Here is a 21,956-nt window from a genome sequence, read left to right on the forward strand (position 1 = left end):
TAATACCAAATTCGCACTCATCTCAAAAGCAACCTTCTTTTGAAATTATATGCGTGGCTTTTATTTTCCTCGGGAGAGGAGAAGCTCATGTAAGGCTCAAAATTATTTTGGTCCTTATTGTGGGTACTAAGAGAGGTGATGTGACACTCCCTAAAACTAGAATTTTTATTTATCGTTTATCTTAATTTTTCTACTTTTTTTCTCCTTTTTTATTACGTGATTATTATAAGAAGTCCAAAAGGCACCTTTTTAGATCCCTACATTGTTGAAGACTCCCTCGCTAGAGGATAACGCTGCTCCATTACATGCCCGTACTAAACCTTTACACTAATTAGAAAGTTCACACTTAGTTTTGTGTTACCGGAAAATAATAAGAATAACGTAAAGAAATATGGAGGATATTTTTAGACCAATGTGGACGGAAGATACTTGTGAGCCACTTTCATACGTTAGGAGTATTTTTGACCCTTTTTCGTACTTGAAATGTGAGCTTAGAAAGAGCTTTAGCGATTATCACCTTATTTCTTTTCTCATATTCTTTATTAACTCTTGATCTATTGTTAAAGATAAGTATTATAGTTATATATTGCTTTCACGAAATTGACAATATGACGACTTTGAAATTAATCCCAAAAATATTTTATCCCAAAATTTATTTCTATATTGACTAAGTTTATCGAAAAAGTAATGAAGAATTTCACTAAATTTTATACTTACCACGCGAAGAGCGGTCAATATCACTAGTTTGTATATAATTCACAATCATTGGTTATTAGCCCTTTTCATGTCTTACTGCCCCAAAAGGGCAACTCACAAGATCTGAAGATTTAATCCATACAATCAGGTTATTTTCTCCAAAATTTCCATGGCTGGCTTTTGTTTATCCTTTGCAGGTGGCTATGCCTCAATGCTATTTCCCTTATGTGAACTGCTCAGTGCATTGCATTTAGTTTATGTTACTCTCTAAACCTTTCTTCCATAAAATGTTGCTAGAAGTAAATCCAAGCTGACACATTCAGATCTTCTTCATAAACTCACATTTCACTAAATTATAATAGTTGTATCATTATCCCGATTAGGCGTTTACTCCCACCATGCTATCTAACTTACCGCTAATGTTTATTTGGTAGCAGGATATTTCATGATTAAGTTTGAGATTAAATCTATATCGTGTTTGGTAGACGGGTCAACCAAACACAGTAAAACACATTATAAATTTAATCCCAACTTAATCCGACATATCCCATCAAACTTGGAATTATTTAATCTTACTTATCAGGTGGCATAAATTAGTCCAAGAACTATAATACCAAAATAATTTAGTCCGCGAACCAAACGACCCTTAAGCTTTACTCCACCTATGAAACTAAGGGAAATCCCCTTTTATTCAGGATGCTGCAGCAATTACAGAACACTATTCCAAATTCCAAATTAAAGATTTGACACTTGGCTCTTAAAGATGAAATGAACAGAAGAGGAAGGCAAAACATCAGTGAAAAATGCAATCCATATTTTGTCCCGTCAAACAGATTTATTAGACTTGATAATAACAAACAACACTAGTTCTACACTAGATCAAGTTTCATCTCTACTTCATCATTCACATGTTCCTTGACCACTTAACAGTTTCACAGCTTTGAAGGAGACTTGTAAAAAGCCCATGGTTCGTCGGGAGATGCATACTGAGTCACCTGCTTAATGTTTAGGTAGTTCTCAAGACCCCTGCGAGAAAGAAGAAAGAGCAAAATATCACTTATCAGCTGTACAACTTGCCAATATCCTCTACTACAACCACATTTTTTACCTTCATAGTGGATTGCTTTTCTATAACATAGCTAATTCCAGAAAGAGAATTTTAAGCAGCAGAAAAGAAACAAGATGGATGTGAAGGGAAAGTGAGGTGATTGCTAAGCCACTTAAATGTTATTCAAGATGGTACCAAAATCAACCAATGAGTGCTTACCATTCCCCAAGTTCGCGTCCAAATCCACTACGCTTTTTACCGCCCCATGGAGGTTGCCAAAAGCATGGCTGCGAGCAGTTGATCCAGACAATCCCTGACTGAAAAGCCTGCAAAGTTCAATTAAGAAGAGGTCATCCCTGATTTTGCAGAAGCAGTACCTTTTGGTATGGATAAAAGATGTTTTTAGCAATTGCGAAACTACTCTCACCTTTGTGAAACGTTCACACCTATCAAGGTCTTTTGACAAAATAGCAGAACCCAAACCATACCTAATAGAGCAAAAAGTGTAAAATAAGGAAAAAGAATGTTTGTAAAATAACAGAACCATATATCTGAAGTCTAGCCAACTCACTTGGTATCATTTGCTAGCTCAATGGCTTCCTCTTCAGTTTTAAATGTTTTGACACAAAGAACAGGTCCAAATACCTCCTCTTTCCAGATTTCCATGGACGTATCAACATCAGTAATGATTGTTGGTTGAATATAATATCCTTTCTTTAAGTGCTGCAATTCAATGGAGAATTAAGTCACAATCCAACAGATTGATAAATACAGCACCTGGATACTTTCACCCAGAAGTATTTCTTACCGGAGGCCGTTCGCCACCATAAAGGATGGTTGCACCTTCATTTTTGGCTGTTGAGATAAACTTCATGACCTTCTCATACTGAAAGGTAAACAAACAGTCATTATATACAAGAATTGCCCATAGGTCTACTTAGAAGGAAAAAGAAACCAGCAGATAAACATGATCCGCACGTCATTAATGAGAAAGCAAGAAAAACTAGACAAAATTGAAAGCCGATATCCATGTCATTTTTAAAAGATGTTGCTTTAATCAGTGATAACAGAGTTCCTTATATATCTTAAATGACTTCTATACTGATGTGAACTATGGTCATTTTTTTCTCTATTTTGATTTTTTTTTTTTTTTACAATAACTACACAGACCTCCCCACGTCGATTGTATTATGATTTCACCTCAAATTCTTTTTAAGATTTACGCCAACCACTACTTTACTTCACGGTGTTTTGATAGAAACTTCCCTTCAGTTAGCAAATGGTTATTTGACAATATATTTTGGAAAACACGATCAATTAACTTTTCGAAATACATAAATTATCTTCTCTCTTTTTTGGGTCATCTTTTTTATTACATCAAACAAAATTTAGTTCCAACAGTTCTGAAAGAAATGATATCTCACATCAATAGTTCTTTCAAAATAACATCGATTAAACTAGGGTAGACCAGATGGATATCGACAGCATTCTCCGCCGTTAATACTGGCAGTAGTCACTAGTCAATTAGTATCTAATGTAAAGAACATTCTACAGGATATACACCAAACATATAATTTTCTAACCCATAGTTATGCAATTACGGACAGAACTAATCAGATTTCTTTGGTCAGAATAGATAAACAACAATGGTGTGAATTGAACTTCAAATTAACAGTATTAGCTACAAAAGTTAGGAAAAAATTGTAATTTCTCAGACTGAGGTCCCTTGCATTTTGATAAACTAGAGGTGACATTAAACAATGACAAACACTTTTATGTTTCCTGCTGCATTTAGATATGATCACTGAATCAAGTAGCAAACACCAAAGTTTCAAACCAGAAGAATGTCTCATCAGTACAAGTAAAAACCTTAGAGAATTTGTTTATTTTTTCATCATCTAGAGCTTATCCTATTCTATTGTCCTGGTCAAGTAATAAGTCTCTGTGTGTTGGGGGGAGGTGGTTAAGGTATATTGGAGCATTTGTTATTAACTGGGTACCGAGTAACTCTTCCTTTTCTTAAGAAGGATAATACCGGATAACTCTGTTCACCAAGGGTTGGACGATGGGAAAAAATCACCACGTGTTTTCACCTCAGTTGGTGTTTGAACCTGAGACCTCATGGTCCTCAACCCACTTCATTGAGGTCTCAGGGTTCAAACCAAAAGTTTTCCAATGAATATCAGCCACAAGGGGATAGTCTTCCCAAATGAACTCAAGAGAAGATATGAATGTGGTGGCTTTTCAGTGTAGCTTGTGTTTTTTGTTAAGTACTGTTGTTAAATCATCTAAACAGCACTTGACCGTCCATAGGCACTTTCTTTTACCTTCTTTTATTTCCTTAAAACTTGAAGAATATGCAATACAAAACCTTCTTCATTCAGTGAAATAGCCTCTACAAAGTCTCGGACATATCTATCGACCAAATTATAAATGTGGTTGTGGAAAAAGTTTTAAATTTACTTTTTCTTCTCATTTTTCAGTTTCAAAAAAAAATTACTGCAAGTACAAAACCATGCTGCATGTTAACTGGACAAATTTCCGGGAGCCGTCACCATTATTTCATTCTTTTCCTGAGTTTTATCCTCCCCACACCAGTCCTTTAAACAAGACAACATCAATAGGTAACAAACTAAGATATGAAGGAATGAGAAAGAGAGAGACCGATAGCTGGAGTTCAAGCATCTAATATGAAAAAATTACGATACATCACATACAGAAAGAAGTCTGGCAGCATGCGTTTTGATTGTAAAATACCACTTGTTATCTGAGAGAAAAATCTTATAGCAGAGTCAAGGTCAACCCAAAGGGTAATTAATTTCCAAAAGAGTGTCTACAAGCTTGAAGAAAATGAGTAGACTTTTTTCTTTTCTTTTCTTTTCTTCTTCTTTTTTTTTTTTTTTTTTTTTAACTAGTAGACTTTTAAACCTATTCAAGTTGTTCACCTTCCAACCTAATGCTATTACTTACTAATCCACAAGTCTCTTCTACTTATGCAAGAAATCTGCTTCCCAACACTACCTGATGGTATGGCACACTATTCCTGTTCACCTTCCAACCTAATGCTATTACTTACTAATCCACAAGTCTCTTCTACTTATGCAAGAAATCTGCTTCCCAACACTACCTGATGGCATGGCACACTATTCCTGTACCTTCAGTTTCAGTCTGTTATGACTTTATGTTCCATATCCCCCAAACTTATCATATTCACTGTATCTTATCCAGAAGACACTTCCGCGAGTAAGTCACACTGGAGCAGGGAACAAACATAAATTCTCATGAGTCCTTCACTTTATAAGCTACAGTGACATCTATTCAAGGCAACACATAATGTTTTCTCCAAGAAGCAGCACATTTCAATATAGATAAAGCAGCATCCTCTACTAGTTTTTTGGCATAATTTTTTTACCTGTCCACGACTAATGACAGGACCAAGCTTGCAGTCTTCTTCCAGGGGATCTGAGATTTTGATGTTTTTCGTCCACTCCAGAAGTCTGTCCAAAAATTTTGAAGCAATTGTTTCCTGCAAATTCAGAATTTGGTTTCACCAAGAGCTCTAATGTTAGACGATAATAGAAAGGGCGCTAGCATTAAAGGATACATCAAAGGGACTTTGTAATAGTATCGTTTTCCCATTTATGATAAGGTGGCATATAAAAGAAAAGATTTGAAGTCTCACCCTCTCTTGCCTGATTTCATAAGAGAGCAGATCATCCTGCTCCTTTATTAAAAAGGACATGCCAATTGAAAATGACCCGCTTACTATTTGAGAGCCAAAAGAACTTCCGCTAAGACTATGACTTTTTTTCTTCTTTTTATTTTTCTTGGGAAATTTTTGAATTCTAAAATATATTTTGTTACAGAATACTTTGCGTTCAGTTAAAAAAATAATCTTAGGTTAAATTAATCAATCTCCAAATTGAAACTAAAATTTAACAATCTAATCTTTGTAGTGTATGATAAGGGATGCAGGCTGTTTTATCCTTTTCTCCGATAAGCTAGTGTGCTCAATCAACAATTAGGATGATCCCTTTCCTGTTCCAACTTACAAGAACTCTGGTAGGATATCGACTTGCTTCCAAAAAACTGAATTAAGCAGGTCGCTCATCCTATACCGAATGGTAGAGCAATAAAGAAGTAGTGATCCATTCTCTCAGTACCACTTAAGAGCTTGTATTCTCTCTCTTTATAACCAATTAAAACTAAGAGCCTCTTCTATTCAAAGGAATGAGAAAAAATCTGGCCCCGCGCTATCTGGAATGGCTCTCCACATATTGTGGAATCCTGATTGACGACAAAAAAGTAAGCTAAATGATTCCACGAATCAAGCAGTTATTTAAATCCAAGACATGAATATGATATAGAAAGTACGTGTGCTCTATGAATTACTTAGTTATTTTATCACTAACATGAAGTACTATTACAGCATCATTTGTTTTGTGAAATGGTCATTTTTGAAGTATTATGTCATCATTATCACGGACCTTGAGCCTCCCATGTCCAAGAACTGACATGACATGCTTAGATTTTCAGAGACACATATTATGTTTGGCTCAGGTACCATTAGCAAACTATCAAAATAGGGAGAAAGTGTCACATCAGAAAGAGAGGTAACTTTCGCCCAAACAAGATTTGTGAGTGCTTCTCCGACAGCCAGCCGTGCCATTTTGGATCCAAAAGACCTTTTATTGGCTGCTCCCCAATTGAGCACGCACCTCCAGTTAAGTCTGTATGGAAGCAGTCTGATTATTTCCACTTGAGTCGACTTAAGTCTTTCTCTCCTCGTACAGTCTTGGCTCTAGTAAAGAGAAAGAATCTCTCCCTACCCTACTGCGGGAAAAAGCACTTTCTATCCTCCCATGCAATTATAAACCAGAAGAAAACTTCATCATGAACAGCCAGAAAAAAAAAACCGAGTGACCCCAATATAGTGTTAAGAATACAACTTAAACTAATTATTTGTTCCTTAAGATACCCCCATATCCTCTTGTATTTTTAAGGAATTGCCGGTTGCCAACAAAGGATACAGGACCAAATGGGTATATTTGTACTTTCTAGATAATGGTAAACAGGGTCGAGTCAAAGTTACTAAGTTAACCATAAAATTGAAAATTGACTAAATACATGGCCTTGTCCAACATTTAGCTTGTTACCTGCAATATAAGACGTGATGTTGCACTGCAAATTTGACCGTTTGTCCAAAAGCAGCCAAAAAGAGTCCACTCAACAGCTGTATAAACAATGAGGACACTTAAATTCAGGAGCTAAATCAATTTCCGAAATGCTGCGCAAAGATGACATCAACATGAGGGCCTAGAAATTAATATTAAGATTTCAATTCCAACAGTTTAGGTAATTATTATGTATTTAACACATAACTCCGAGGATAGACCATCGACTTGTAATGTGTTAGTGACCACTCCAATATATATATATATTGATAATGTTCCTCTGAAATAAAAAAATATTGAAATGATGGATTTCCTCCTTTCCCAAAATTATCAATTTGTTAAGTATGTGATAGAAAATTCCAGATATGTCAGGAAAAGATAATATTTTTTAGAAGGGAGTTATCATATAGGGTCTAAAAGAGCAAACCTATATCAAGGTCATGAATGTCATCAAACACGACTATTGGACTTTTTCCACCAAGCTCAAGAGTAACTGGCTGCAAATGAAATAGAGAGGCTTAGTTATGTTGAACCAACCAGCATATCAGTTTTGCCAATAGGAACCTAAATGATTATTCAGATGGAAACATACTTTAACAAGTTGAGCTGCAGCGGTCATGATCCTGAACCCTGTGGGGCCACTTCCAGTAAATGAAATCTGCTCACCCAAAGAAGTAAAATGCATTCACCACATGAAATTACATAGCACTAATTGCGGGCACCGATCAATAAACGTAGATACACCTAAAAGAACAATCCAAACCTTATCAACATCAGGATGTGAAACCAAAGGAGAACCAGCTTCATGTCCCAATCCACTTAGTATGTTAAGGGCGCCAGGAGGAAGACCCACCTCTCTACAGATTTCACCCAACTCCAAAGAGGTACTGAAGTTGAAAAAAAGAGTAAATATGTAAATGATGTGGACTAATAATATGGATAATGAAGAGAAAAGATAAGGACTCACATAGATGCCATTTCAGACGGCTTAAGTACTGCTGCACAACCAGCAGCTAGGGCAGGAGCAACTTTCCATGTGCTCATCAATAGAGGATAATTCCTTCATTATGAAACAAGCTCATAAGTCAACCACCTAAATCTTTTCTCTCTCACCAAACACGATAAATCTAATGAAATTCACAATGCTCCAAAAGATTGATTTCTATTCTCCCTTGCTCGCAAAAAAAGTTACTATCTTTTTAGGAATCTCTAGCACTGTAAATCCTGTGGTTTCTCGCCTTACAGGAATGAACGGTAAAATAAGAAAGAAAAGAGAAAGAGATTCTCTATAAGTTGCACCCCCCCCCCCCCCCCTCTCTCTCTCTCTCTCTCTCTCTGTCAACACCCAATTCAACTTTCACAAGCATTCCTGATTACCTTGAGGCAGCTAGGTCAAGGCAGAGTCCCAATAGGGCAACATAGTTTCACCTTTCACCTTCTGGCCAGGGTCTTTGCCTTGAAAAAAGGCAATAAGCTGCAAGCCCTTATCCTGGCAATGAATGAAGATGCAAAGAGGGCCTTGTTTTAACAAACCCACCACAAAATTCACAAGTTCAGGGAAGATGCAACTTGTTTGAAGTCAACAAACAAGGAAATGCCCAGGAGACACTCGAGTCTCCTACTTTTTTAAGGCACCTAAATAACTTAAGACTCCTAGAATATCAACATTCCAAAGGCTTTCATCTCAATAACATTTCACCTTTTGTCTTTTGAAGAACCTGAAATGTGTATGTTGTCACTATCCAATTTGTAAATATAGTTCTCAAGAGTCCAATTGATTATCATTCTTGACGCTCATGTGTGAGGGTAGCATCCAACTTTGTCTATTAAAGACCGCTGAACTAGTTGATAACTGCCTTAGTGAGGCAAACTATTTTCTTTTCACCAACTTTTGGAGACGGGAGTTCATCAAAAGGCTATCTTAATTAATCAAAAAGCTCAAATTTTAGCTCAATATACAACAGTCATTCATTTTTCATAAATGCTCATAACAACATAGCAGCCACACATACATAAACTGTATGTACAATGCAGAAGTTGGTCGCCTATTATATCAACTTGGTTGGGAAAAGAAGAATATCATATTTCCGACTGGGTTGAAAGAGATAATAAGGGCATAAATCACTAATGATAGGTGGTGTACCATGGAGTAATCAACCCCACAACACCAAGAGGCTCTCTATAAACATGGGTCTTGAATGCATCCAAATGAAGTTTAACTTCAGTCTTCTTTTTGGAATCCAAAGCTTCTGCGAGATCTGCATAGTACTCAAAACACGCTGCGACATCATCCTGGAAGATAAGAAAGAGCACATAAGTAAAATGATGTATTTTGCAACAAATAAAACTATGTTTATCACATAAAGCAAGAACATACCATATCAGCGGCAGCCTCAAACCAGGGTTTTCCATTATCAATCGTCTCAAGTGTAGCTAGTTCAGGCTTTTTCTCCAGTACCTACAGTAAATGTAAACAACAGCAACTGAATCATTTAAACATAAAAGAATAATCATGAATAGTCATAGCAATATCTGGCTGAGACGGATCCTTCAAAAATATACTACTTTTGGAGGATCCGACACGCACACATCGGCATTTTTGAAGAGTCCGAACAACATAGCCACCAAGAATTAAGATAAATGCTATATATGCAGCGGCAATTCATACACTACAACATAATTTAATCAAACTGGAATCTGCTATCTGCTACTCACTGTATCACAACCATCGAATTCGTAATGTTCAGAATCTAAGGCGAAAGGCAGTAAAACTGGCATAATCGAGCTGCAGTTCAGTTGATAACCAAAATAATTTACTATCATTCAAAGAGAATAAGATTTGCAGATGTTATTCAAATAGATTTAACTTGCTAATGGCACTAAACACAAATCGAGCGAACAAACATTTGGTTAACGGAGCTCACAATCGTATGGTCTTGGAAGATAGGAAATTAACACTTCATTGCACTAATATACAATTAAAAAATTGCAAGTCAAGCCCATGAAAGCAATACTTATTATATTTGTGAAAGAGAATCAAACCTGCTACGTAATAGAGATATGGAAAACTTAGCAAACAAACAGACAAACCTTAGCAGCAATAGCACGAAGATATTTAGCGCGCTGTGCTCCAGTTGTAGAACCCCAGTCATCTCGACGTAGCGCATTCCTTGCTGCTTTGACGGCGATGTCTACATCCTCCGATGTAGCTGCCGGAATATCCCCTGAAAATCCAACAACATCACAAAACACATTCATTTCCAGGGGTTCGTTTGTGAAATATCTTGCAAAAAGGAAATCCAGAAAACGTTTTAACTCACTAGTAAATCTTACTTATTTCTGAAGTAGTTTGAGGGTTATTATAGAAAAGATTTTACTTACAACCATAAAAACACTCGCAAATCTTCAAAAAAAGTTAGGCACGAACTTATTTCTAAGATATATTCTGAAATAGGTTTTTTGAAAGTTATCAAAAGGGCTTAGATTGCAAGATCTTTGAAATGAAAGCAATAAAATTCAAATACCGATAGTTTCTTCAGTGGCGGGATTGATGATAGGTAACCGATTCTTCTTAACGGGTTCTCTCCATTCACCATCGATGAACAACTGCCTACAAGGGATCCGTATATTAGGAATTGCCATGCTTGATCACTTTACTTACTACTTTATGTGTGTGGCTACTAATAAGAGTGGAAATATGCAGTGCTGATCGCACTTTATAGCTGATGAAAATCTGGAAAGAATTCAGTGAGCAAAGGCCACTGGACAGGTGTCGGCTGTCCACGTCAAGAAAACGAAATATAAACGGTCGACAAACGTATACACATATCTTCTTAAAATGATGAAGTTGATCTGTACTTAAAAATTTAAGACTACAATAAATGCTAACGCATAAAAATGTTTTTCAGTATTGCTGAGTAGAAAGAGAAGATGGCATGAAACTCGGTAGGATAAGGTGTATTTCAAATGTTTCAATTGGAGAATCAAACCAGGAAAGTCATATATGAAAGAAGTGGACTAAGTAAAATAATTTATTGATATTTTTAATTAATTGAATTATAATACTTTCTATAATAAAAATTTCATAATTATATTATTAAAAGGTACTCTCACTGTCCTAATTTACGTGACATAGTTTGTCTAGACATGAAGTTTAAAAAAGAAAAGAAAGATATTTGAAACTTGTGATTTAAAATAAGTCATAAATATTTGTGTGAATTTAAATCATTTCATTAAAGGTAAAAGTGAAAGTTTTAAGTTAAATGATTTCTAAACATAAAAATATATCTTTTTTTTTAGACATATTAAAAAAAAAGTCTAATACTATTTTTTATGTTGGGCCCGTGCTGGCACAGACTTTCATCATCTAGTCTATCTAGTTATTATAACTACTTAATATTAGAGGGATCTCCTTTTTTGGTCGTCCTCACAGGGACTAAGTTGGAATATTGTAAAAAAATCCAATTGGTGGTGAATTACACGTGGCTGCTGCAACAATTGATTTTGCTGCCACCGTTCATTTCTGGATAAGTTGGAATATTGTAAAAAAATCCAATTCGTAGTGAATTATACGTGGCTGCTGTAACAATTGGTTTTGCTGCCACTGTTCATTTTCTGGATACTACTCCTGCATGGGCCCTTTTGTAATTGGCCCTTTATTAGATATTTTTTTTTTTGGTATTTTTAATTTTTATATTTAGTCTAAAATAAATATTTTTTACATAATAATGATGATATTCCCACCCCACGCCCCTAAATTTACTTTTATGTTAATATAAGTGGGTTTTTGCAAATCAAGAAATCATGATTAAATAGGTACTACTCTCTCTGTTTCAATTTATGTAATACAGTTCGGATCTCGAGAGTCAAACAAAAAAATCTTTGATTATGGTTTTATTCGCACACTCTTTAAATATTTTATTATTAATTATTATGATTGTAGTACTTTTTATGTAGTTTCTAAATATGTAAATTATTTCTCAAAAAAATTTAAAGATTGTATGTCCGAAGTTTAACTCTCTAAATTCGACTTGTGTCACATTAATTGAGACATAGGGATTATTTAATGAAGAGTAATTTAGTGAAAACACATCTTACTTTTTAGGGGTACGTGAATTTTTTAAGAGGTATGTCCAATCTAAAAACACCATATAATATAGAGCGGATGAAGTACCTTTTAGATTATTATTTTTCCTCATACATTTTGATAAAATTTACACAATTTTGGAGTCAATTATTTTTCCAACTGAAGCATTTATTAGGTCTTACTTTACATTTACATATGTCCCGCGTCATATGTTTCTCTCCATACTTTTTTATCTCTTTGTTTTAAACCTCCAAAATCTTCTGTAGTGAGGTCATATGTGCTTAGATCTGTTCTAGAATTATTTTTGAGGTATAATTTTAATATTTTCTTACTTTATTATTATAATTGAATTATTATTTATTAATATCCTTATAATTTCATTAGGTTAATCTGTGTAAAGACTTTAAACTAAGGCTATAAATATTACTGTCAAGTTGAAGTTATTGAAAAGTTTACTGTGTTATTTAGATGATTCTAGAAGATGAAAATATAACTTTTTAGCTAATTACATGTGAAAATAAAGTACTTTATTAAAACCTTATTAAATGAGTTTAAGATAAATATAACTGAGTTTGAAGTAAATAATTCCATCAACAATGAGAGTTAAAATGTTAAAGGTGTAAAATGAAGTTTACTTTTTACATATCGAAACTTATTACTGATTTGAAATTTTAATTATATGTGAGATTGATCCTTTATATGTTTTTAAAGTGTTTATTTTATCTACCACTAATTTCTTGATGTACCTCATTTCAAGTTTTTCTCGAAAGAATATCAAAATCTACTTTTTATGGGTCTAATTAAAATTAGTCCATCCGGTAAAAATAAAAAAAAATCTATTTAGCTTTTTTATTTTGGTTCAAAATAAGTGTACATAATATTTGAAATCACTTCGGATATTTTTCATGGATGAGTGTCATTATAGAAAATATATATTGTAATTCTGGTTTTGGTTTAAACTTAATTCCTTTGCATGCATGAGTTATTTTTTATAACACAGAACAATTCTTTCTTTACGTAGAATTTGCATTAAATCTTGTTTATAAAAAAGATTAGTGCAATAACTTTTATTAGATTACCCTAGAGTGTAAAGAATATTTTCAAAAATTAATAAATAAGCATCTTTTGAAGAAGACGAGAGCCTTTAATTTTTCTTTTAAATTTTCAATTGTATTGGGAAATAAAGAAGACGAAAAGGAAAAGAGATTAAAATCATTCTGAAATTAGTGATTGTACGAGATTATATGTTATTCATTCTGAAATAAGTTGATTCTCATATAATTAGATCTATTTTCAAGAATTAATAAATAAGCATCTTTTGAAGAAAAAAATTATTATTTTTATATTTTGAGTTTGGGTCCGGACTTAGCACGGGCCTCGCGTTACTAGTTTTATTAAAAAATTCTTATACAAACAGCAAAATCGGCAATGTTACGTGATTTGGTGGGCGACACGTGATTAGCATCAATTGCGAAGCGTACAGATAACTTAAATTTATTAATGGATTGGGGAAGCTAAATCTGTCATCTAATGTTTTCCGAATAATACTCATATCATAAATTTATTAAGATAAGATTATCAGGGATAAAAAGAATATTAACACCTTCCAAGTTAATAAAAACTTAGTCGCATCGGGTGTTTACACCAAACCACTGAATGCATCATGTTTGAATACATACAACTATCACTTAACCATGATTAACTAATGCATGTATTCACTTTACTAAATCACTTAACCATGGTAAATTACACTGGTTTGGTGTAAACATCTGACCTTCCAAATTAAACGTGCATAGGACAAATGATGAAGCGGCATTTGTTTGTGAAAAGTTTCATTGAACTTCTTGACAAAAGATAGTACAGTATCTCATTTTTGTTTAGCATCAATAGACTAGAAATGAAGAAAAAAATAGAAGGGGAAGTGAAGTTGTAGATTAGATCTAAATGGTAAAAAAAATCGTGTTGAAATAGTGTAGACAAAGAGAGAGAGAGAGAAAAAGGAAGATAATGTCGATAAATGGACGTCAAGCAAATAAGCGAAAATCCTGAGCATTGGGGTCCGAAACTTTTTTAACCCAAAAAAAAAATTTTGGAACCAAACTAATCCGTTAAAAAAAAAAAAGAACAAAAGTAGATTTTACGCATAGAATCTATACTTGAAAGGACCAAACTGTAACTTTTTGAGTTTGGTCCTTTCACGCATAGATTCTGTGCTTGAAACAGGGTGCCTTTTTTTTTCTTTTCTTTTTTTAAGCTATCAAAATCACTTTTTTTTCATACTTTGGGCAAAGATTAGTCATGTTTTAAAATCCCGAAATATCAATATGTTATATAAAACTTAATATATTTTTTTGCGTACAATAACGTCGGCTCATTACATCAAGTATACCTAAATGTTTGGATCGTCGTTTTAGGGGTTGTAAAGTGTCACGAAGTAAGTTTTGTTTGCTTGGAAACTTGTCATCTTTAGATCTAAGTGTCATATTTTATAGGGTTTTGATTTAAGTGTTTTGAAATAAATAAAAATATTATATTAAAAAATAATTCATCCAATACTGAGAGTTCAACCAAGGATAATATATCTCATTCAATGCTTCCACCAAGGTTTGATCCCATGTTGTTGGCATAAAAAAGAAGTGAGTAAAAAGGAGAGGCTAAACCACCAAGCCAAATTGGTGAATGTCACAAAGTAGACACTTTTTGTTTTTTATATTGTTCACTAATGCTATCTAACTCGTTTTCATAAATTGAATTTCGAACCTCGAAATTGACATTCAAAACATCATTACCACGGGATTAGCATCTCGAAATAGATTTTTTATCATTAGATTTTTACTAGAGAAGAATGAAATTTTTGCACAAATTTGGGGCAAAATTCAAATTGAATGGGATAACGGGCTTTTTTTGAAAAATCGACTCGGCCAAACCGCCTAGATATCAAAAAAATACCCTGGGTAAAAAAAAAAAATCGCGTAAATCGGACATCCGAGCGCAAAGTTATGACCATTTAAAGTTTCAACAATTTACAACTAGTTTTCTACCTATGCTCATGTCCTTATTTTTTATTTACGTGAGTGAAGAGGCATATGTATACCTGATGTAATGAGCCGATATTATTGTACGCTAAAAAAAATATTAAGTTCTATATAAAATATTTATATTCCAATGATTTAAAATGTGACTAATCTTCAGTCAAAGCACGAAAAAAAAAAAAAACTTAAAGATAACAAGTTTCCAAACTTACTTCGAGGTACTTTACAACCCCTAAAACGACGATTCAAACATATATGTATACTTGATGTAATGAGCCGACATTATTTTACGCTAAAAAACATATGAAGTTCTTCTATATGAAATATTTATATTCCGGTATTTTGAAACATGACTAATCTTCGGTTAAAGTACGGAAAAAAGCTTAATTTTGAGTTTGATTTTCAAAGAACAAAGATGACAAATTTCCAAGCAAACAAAACTTACTTCGGGGCACTTTACAACCCCTAAAAAGACGATCCAAACGTTTAGGTATACTTGATGTAATGAGCCAACGTTATTGTACGCAAAAAAAAATATATTAAGTTCTATATAACATATTGATATTTTGGGGTTTTGAAACATGACTAATCTTTGCCCAAAGTATGGGAAAAACGTGATTTTGATAGCTTAAAAAAAAAAAGGAAAAAAAAGGCACCCTATTTCACGCACAGAGCACAAAATCTGTGCGTGAAAGGACCAAACTCAAATTTGGTCCTTTCTGTGCGTGAAGCCTACTTTGGTTCTTTTTTTTTTTTTTTTAATGGGTTAGTTTGGTTCCAATTTTTTTTTTTTTTGATTAAAAAAGTTTCGGACTCTGAGCGTTGCTGACGAAGTTTCACGATAAGGGGATAATTTGCCATCACTTTCGAGCTTTCACGTTATGGTGGACGGTGGCCGTGGAAAAAGATTTATGGGGTACCTTTTTTTTTTTTTGCTTAATGCATATGCGGCCCTTAAACTTGTCTCTTTTTTTCATGGCACCTCAATTGAGTATTGTTTCTATTGAATCCCTAAATTTGACCTCAAATGTGTCTATGAAACACAATCCGACTTACATAGCATCTCACATGATCTATCCTTGAAAGTTAAGCTAATATATGTATGGAATTTGACTATTTTGATAAAGATAATGCTATGTTGATGGTGTATTCATATGTGAATTCTTCATTCTCTTTGTAAAATATGTTTTGATTTTCAGTTATTTTAAATTTAAATTTTGTGATTTGTCGGGTCTTGTGTAAATCATCTTGAGTAAAAAAATAAAATTAACTCACCAAATATGTTGTGTAAGTCGGATTGTGTTTGATAGACACACTTGAAGCCAAGTTCAGATGTTCAACAGGAACAACACTTATTTGAGGTGCCAAAGTGGAAAAAAGAAGAAGCAATTGTAAGGGGGCGCATATGCATTAAGCCTTTTTTTTGTTAGTATATACTACTCTCTCTGTTCCAAAAAGATTGTTCTACTTTCCTTATTAGTTTGTCCCAAAAAAATTGACATATTTCTATATTGAGAAACAATTTAACTTTATGAGATGATTTACGGCCACAAAAATATCTATGATTTATTTTGGACCACACATTTAAATTTTTTTCTTAAATTTCGTGTTAAATCAAACTAGGACAATTATTTTGGGACGGAGTAGTACTTTATTGCTTATGGATCTCACATCTATATGTACTCCTGCGCATTTTGCGTGTATAGGTGCCGTAACTTGCACGGAGAGAAAATAAATGGCGTTAGTATATTTCATAACATAATCCTCAGAAACGTAAAATAATTTAACACATTATTAGTTCCTAGCTATTTTGGGGAAAATGGGAGAACATAGCCTTTCTATATTTTGGATTGAATAAAGCAACTTTTATAAGTGTTATTTTAAGATCTCTTATGTATAAAATAAAAATTTCTTGTAAAATTTATTTTTAATATAAAATTAAAAATAGATTTAAAAAGGACTACAAAATCAAATGATCCGTATATTGGTCAACTCGAGTTTCAAATCTAGAAGGAGTGTTTGTCAGAATTCGGTTCGATTCGATTTACTACATTATATTTGGTTTAATTTAGTTGTTCTCCTTTTGCTAGAAGTATGAACTTCTTCGATTTTCAGTTCCATATTCAATTCACCGTATTATGAACAATTCAACTCTTTCAGAATCAAGAAAAAAGGGTTCATATTCTGCATTACAAGAAAAGGAACCGGAACTCTATGTTAATAGTAGTATTATTAGGAAAAAAATTACAAACAACTACTTTTCAATCTTTATAATGGAAGAATAGTTATTATCCTGAAATTTCATATAGGATAGCATGTTGAAATTTAACTTACGAAATCTGAAACTTCAACATCCACTATTTTTCAAGATGAAATTGATGGAAAAGAGACAAATGGGTGCTATAGTGTTGTTTGAGCAAAGCCCATTTGACAATATCTCTCTCCTTTTTTGGCTACTACTAGTGTCAAAGCTTTAGGCTCTCATAAGTCATAATAAATGACATTTTCGTTCTAATGTTTACTTCTCTAATTCGTCCATTTTTCCTTCTAATGGCTATAAAAAAAAAATTAAAAAAAAAAAGAAAAAGGAAAAAGATATTTGACTGAATGTTTAATTGCATTTTATGTAGGAACATGATCCATCTCTCACTCCTCAGAAACTCTGCAATGTGTATTGATTTTGCAACTTGTAAGTCACAAGAAATTCAAATTCTAAGACATAAAGCGCGCATCAATTTGGGTCCAACTAATAACCAAGTAAGAAATATATGCACGATTAGGAGACACAAAGTATTGAAACTGTAGGAAAGTTTCTGTTAATATTAGTCAGTGATAAATTATTTGGGCAGATATAGCAAGTTATTCAACATTGGAGAAAATACAAAACAAATGAAGCGTTTTTAAATACTTCAGTTTTAGAAAAAGTGATTGATGGAATTTATACACATTTGATGGATGGGCCGAAAATAATTATATTCGCTAGCTAAATATACAATAGATATATATATATATATATACACAAAAGATATAATTTGAGATCTCTTACCCTCTTACAATTTGAGTACAAGAAAATGGTTTTTTCAAATCTCTTCTGTGTTTTTTTCATATCTTTTATGTGTAAAAAATGAAGATCTCTTGTAAACAGGTCATAAAACTAAAAAAAAGTTTGTAAAAGAGCAAAATCCAATTCTCCCTCCAAAATCAAATTTATGCCAAGTGGGGGCATAAGTTCTTTAAGACTTGGGGCATAACTTCTGGGATATTATGATACTAAAATAAAAACTCATACCCTGCCAAAAAGTTGTTTGCATTGAGGGATAAAAATTAAAAACCGGCACAAAATACAGCCAAATGCAAATGACCCTGTAAAAATCCCTTGAGTTAATGCTCGTCGAAGATGGCATTTGGAGTTGGGCCTAAAATGAAGTCCATAATTAAAAGGTTTAGGTTATCTTTTCTTATTCCTTTATTTGAATTTTTAATTGATATATATTAATATTTATAAATTTAAATTAATGGAGTAGCTATTTTCAAGAATTTCAAGTGTCTGTTTAAGATAACAACTTCTATTTTATTAGGCATATTACGTGTTAGTACCACCAAAACATAAGACAAAAGCTACATGTTATTGTTCCACACTTCTCAACTACAATTAAGAACTTCTGCCTTTAACACTCGTAAGTAACATATAACGGGGGCATGAACTCCTTAAGAATGTTGACTATACTATTAATATTGACAATATGAATTTTCAGTTATTGGATGAGATGCATGTTGCAGAAAAAATAGGGGCTATCATTCTATCCAAGCGTGGACCAATTTTTTTTTTCTCTTGTTCTCCTTTTAATATGGGGAAAAGGGTCAAATATACCCCTCTACTTTAGTTTAATGGTTAAATATACCCTCCGTTAGTTAAAGTAGATAAATATACCCCTTCCGTTAGTCAAAGTAGATAAATATACCCCTTCCGTTAAGAAAGTAAACAAATATACCCCTCAGTTGACAAAATCCTCAATTCCACCATTAATTACCCGATTTAACTTAAAAAAACTCATGCCCGACCCGCCCCGACCCGCAAATTAAATTCTTTCCACCCAAATACACTCACTACCACTACAACCGACCCAACACAACAACCACCACCACTTCCACCACCACCACCGCCACCACTGTTTAGCACTCCCCCTTCCCCCTTATCCACCAAACAGTTCCGGCAACAATGGTAAGCTTCTCTACCACTATTTTTCCTTCATTCTCTTTTTTTATCCACCTTAGACCTTAGTTATTGAAAAGTTAAAGAAAAAATGAAAAGAAGTCCTGGCGTTTTTCTCGGAAACAGAAAAGGAAGTACAAAATAAAAAAAGAAATAAAAAGATTAAAGAAAAAACAGAAAAAGGTAAAAGAAAGAGAAAGGAGAATATTACAGAAGAATTTCATGCAATTCGATTTCGTCAATTTGGGGTTGATAGATTCTTTCTTCTTTATTGTGACTGGTTTTCTATACATTCTTTTTAGATTTTAAAGGAGAATAACTCTATTTTGAATGTATTTTAAGTCAACTCTCAAACAAATGGTTGTTCTCATTTTACACATTCAGTGGTGGCAGTGGTGGTGGTTGTTGTATTGGGTCGGTTGTAGTGGTGGTGGGTATATTTGGGTGAGAAGAATTTAATTTGCCGGTCGGGGCGGGTCGGGCACGGTTTTTTTTAAGTTAAATCGGGTAATTAATGATGGAATTGGGGATTTTATCAACTGAGGGGTATATTTGTTTACTTTCTTAACGGAAGGGGCATATTTATCTACTTTGACTAACGGAGGATATATTTAACCATTAAACTAAAGTAGAGGAAAGATATTTGATCCTTTTCCCTTTAATATATGATGACTTGATGGAAATCAACCGTTCAAACAAAAAGCGCTACTAACATCAACATGTAGCGGATCTACAGAACAATCAACGGATTCATGGAGTTCAGTATCTTTTGTTAAAAATAAAATAAAAATGAAATGATATCTGAAAAAAATTAAAATATATATACATATAATTATAAGATCATACTAGCACTAGGAGTATTATTATCTTTGTTCGTTCGCTTACTTTTTAGATCTCTAATATAGCTTGCTTGTTTCTTTCTTTCTTTAACTTCATTTATCTTATTATATGTTGCTATTAGTGCCTATTATTATGGTTGTCTTGACACCTTCTCTTGAGCCAAGGGTCTATCGGAAACAACCCCTTACCTCCCAAGGTGGGGTTAAGTCACAGACACTCTACCTTTTCCAGACTTCACCTTGTGGAATTATACTGGGTATGTTGTTGTTGTACTGACACTAGCTAAATCTTGAATATTGTCCAAAAGATCTAGCCTCTCTTTTTTCCTATTGTCTCTCCAAGAAGAAGAATCAGTCTTCCTTCATATTCGGCATTAGTCAAATCAGAACATTGGAAAAAGGGATCATGAAGAAACTTGGTTAACAATAAATCATCTCAAATTTATTAGACTGATACATGGCAGTGTAAGAAAATGAATAGTCTCTGCATGAAATCTATGTATCGTCAGTCATGTACAGATGATCGATCCATATATTGAACTGAACTGAACTGAAAAATGAATTGAAACTATATTATATCTATAAATGGTAGTAATAATATTAAATCAGTTCTTTTGGGCGGTCTTTTGGCACTTGTCTTTAATCCACTGAAAACCAGAGGAAGTACCTTCTTTCACCTTCTTCATGCTAGTTGAAGCCACTGCCTTTGTTTTATCTCCCACCTTCTTTGCCACTCCTACGCTGCCACCCAAGGAATTGCTTTTTTTGGTCTCTTTGGTATATGGTTCTGTATTGTAGTCCCACTGATCAGCCCATGTTGAATTCTCATATGCACTTTTCCTCTCCATATCCTTTTTGTTTAGTTTCTTCTGTGATAAAAAATGAAATATAATTCTGAGAAAAAGAGAGAGTAAGAGGAAAAGGTCCACAAGGAATCAGAAATTTCGGCAGAAAAGAGAGTAGATATAATAATATTGTAGTTAACAGCCTATGCGAAAGTGGGGATGTTCTATAAGTAGCTAAGGTCCAAGTGTTATAAATTAATTCCATTACAAGTACCAAATTCTCCCTGCCAACTATAGAAAGTACATATGAATAATTTAATTTAGCGATTTGTTAGGATGCCTCACAACATGTATCACTGTATTTCTACTTGACATCAATTATACTGATAAAATGGTTCGTCTCGCAGACCAAGAAAAAAGCTAAAATAATACTCCAAAGCATAACAATATATTTAAAATAAATGTATAATTCTTTTTCTGTATTTATCAGAGTGAAACTGTATCCATTTTAGACAGCATAAATATATCATAATTTTGCTTTATGTATTATTAAGGCATGACTAAATATGTTAGGACAGTGTGGTAAATAGACAAGGCGTGGAGCTAGTCAGCAACAAAGCACCTAGAATGTAGAGTGATGACAATATGTATTTTTGACCGTAACAAACTGATTCAAAAAGCCTACGCCTTTTTGGCCGAACGAATACATACGATCTGCAGGCACGTGCGAATCTTTCGTGTTAAATTTCCTTTACTGCTTTTTCTTATTTTTCCCGTCATTTGACATTTCCGTCCAATGACGTTGTTCTTGTTCTAAGTCGAGGAAATCTGTTGCTCCTCGTTTTTATTTTTCTTTCAATTTCGCTACTTATTTTAATCTCTAGTCAATTCTACCAACAAAGCCAGCCATCTTATTTGAATTTTCGACAAAATGATTAATTAAGTTGATCACCAAATAAAACGTTGAAATGCAGCGCTGGTATTAGTAAACCACAAAAAACTGAAGTAATAACTTTTTCTGCAAATTTTGACGTCTTTGCTTTTCCTTCTTTTTTCGTATTTGGGACTTGGTAAATGCATATA

The 21,956-nt window shown here is 33.6% G+C and overlaps 1 protein-coding gene across 1 annotated transcript; it reads right to left on the reverse strand.

Annotated features, from left to right (window-relative positions):
• Positions 1-1,361: 1,361 nt before the first annotated feature.
• On the reverse strand, positions 1,362-10,700 carry LOC132055849 (aminoaldehyde dehydrogenase 2). Its single transcript, XM_059447849.1, has 15 exons — positions 10,443-10,700; positions 10,009-10,142; positions 9,296-9,376; positions 9,062-9,210; positions 7,886-7,978; positions 7,682-7,805; positions 7,511-7,576; positions 7,346-7,415; positions 6,901-6,977; positions 5,157-5,270; positions 2,553-2,630; positions 2,316-2,467; positions 2,172-2,232; positions 1,964-2,070; positions 1,362-1,722 (listed from the first exon to the last, which is right to left on the reverse strand). The coding sequence occupies exons 1-15, from the start codon at positions 10,558-10,560 to the stop codon at positions 1,629-1,631; spliced, it is 1,518 nt and encodes a 505-aa protein (XP_059303832.1). The 5' UTR covers positions 10,561-10,700; the 3' UTR covers positions 1,362-1,628.
• Between the last annotated feature and the right edge of the window lie 11,256 nt (positions 10,701-21,956).

Source organism: Lycium ferocissimum, chromosome 5, assembly GCF_029784015.1.
Source record: "Lycium ferocissimum isolate CSIRO_LF1 chromosome 5, AGI_CSIRO_Lferr_CH_V1, whole genome shotgun sequence".
Classification (NCBI taxonomy): Eukaryota; Viridiplantae; Streptophyta; class Magnoliopsida; order Solanales; family Solanaceae; genus Lycium; species Lycium ferocissimum.

Coding starts and splice junctions, on each gene's coding strand:
- LOC132055849 (XM_059447849.1), bottom strand. CDS start 10,560: ATGGCAATTCCTAATATACGGATCCCTTGTAGGCAGTTGTTCATCGAT. Junction 7,577..7,681: donor CACATCCTGATGTTGATAAG/GTTTGGATTGTT, acceptor TTGGGTGAGCAG/ATTTCATTTACTGGAAGTGG. Junction 1,723..1,963: donor GGACGCGAACTTGGGGAATG/GTAAGCACTCAT, acceptor TCTTTCTCGCAG/GGGTCTTGAGAACTACCTAA.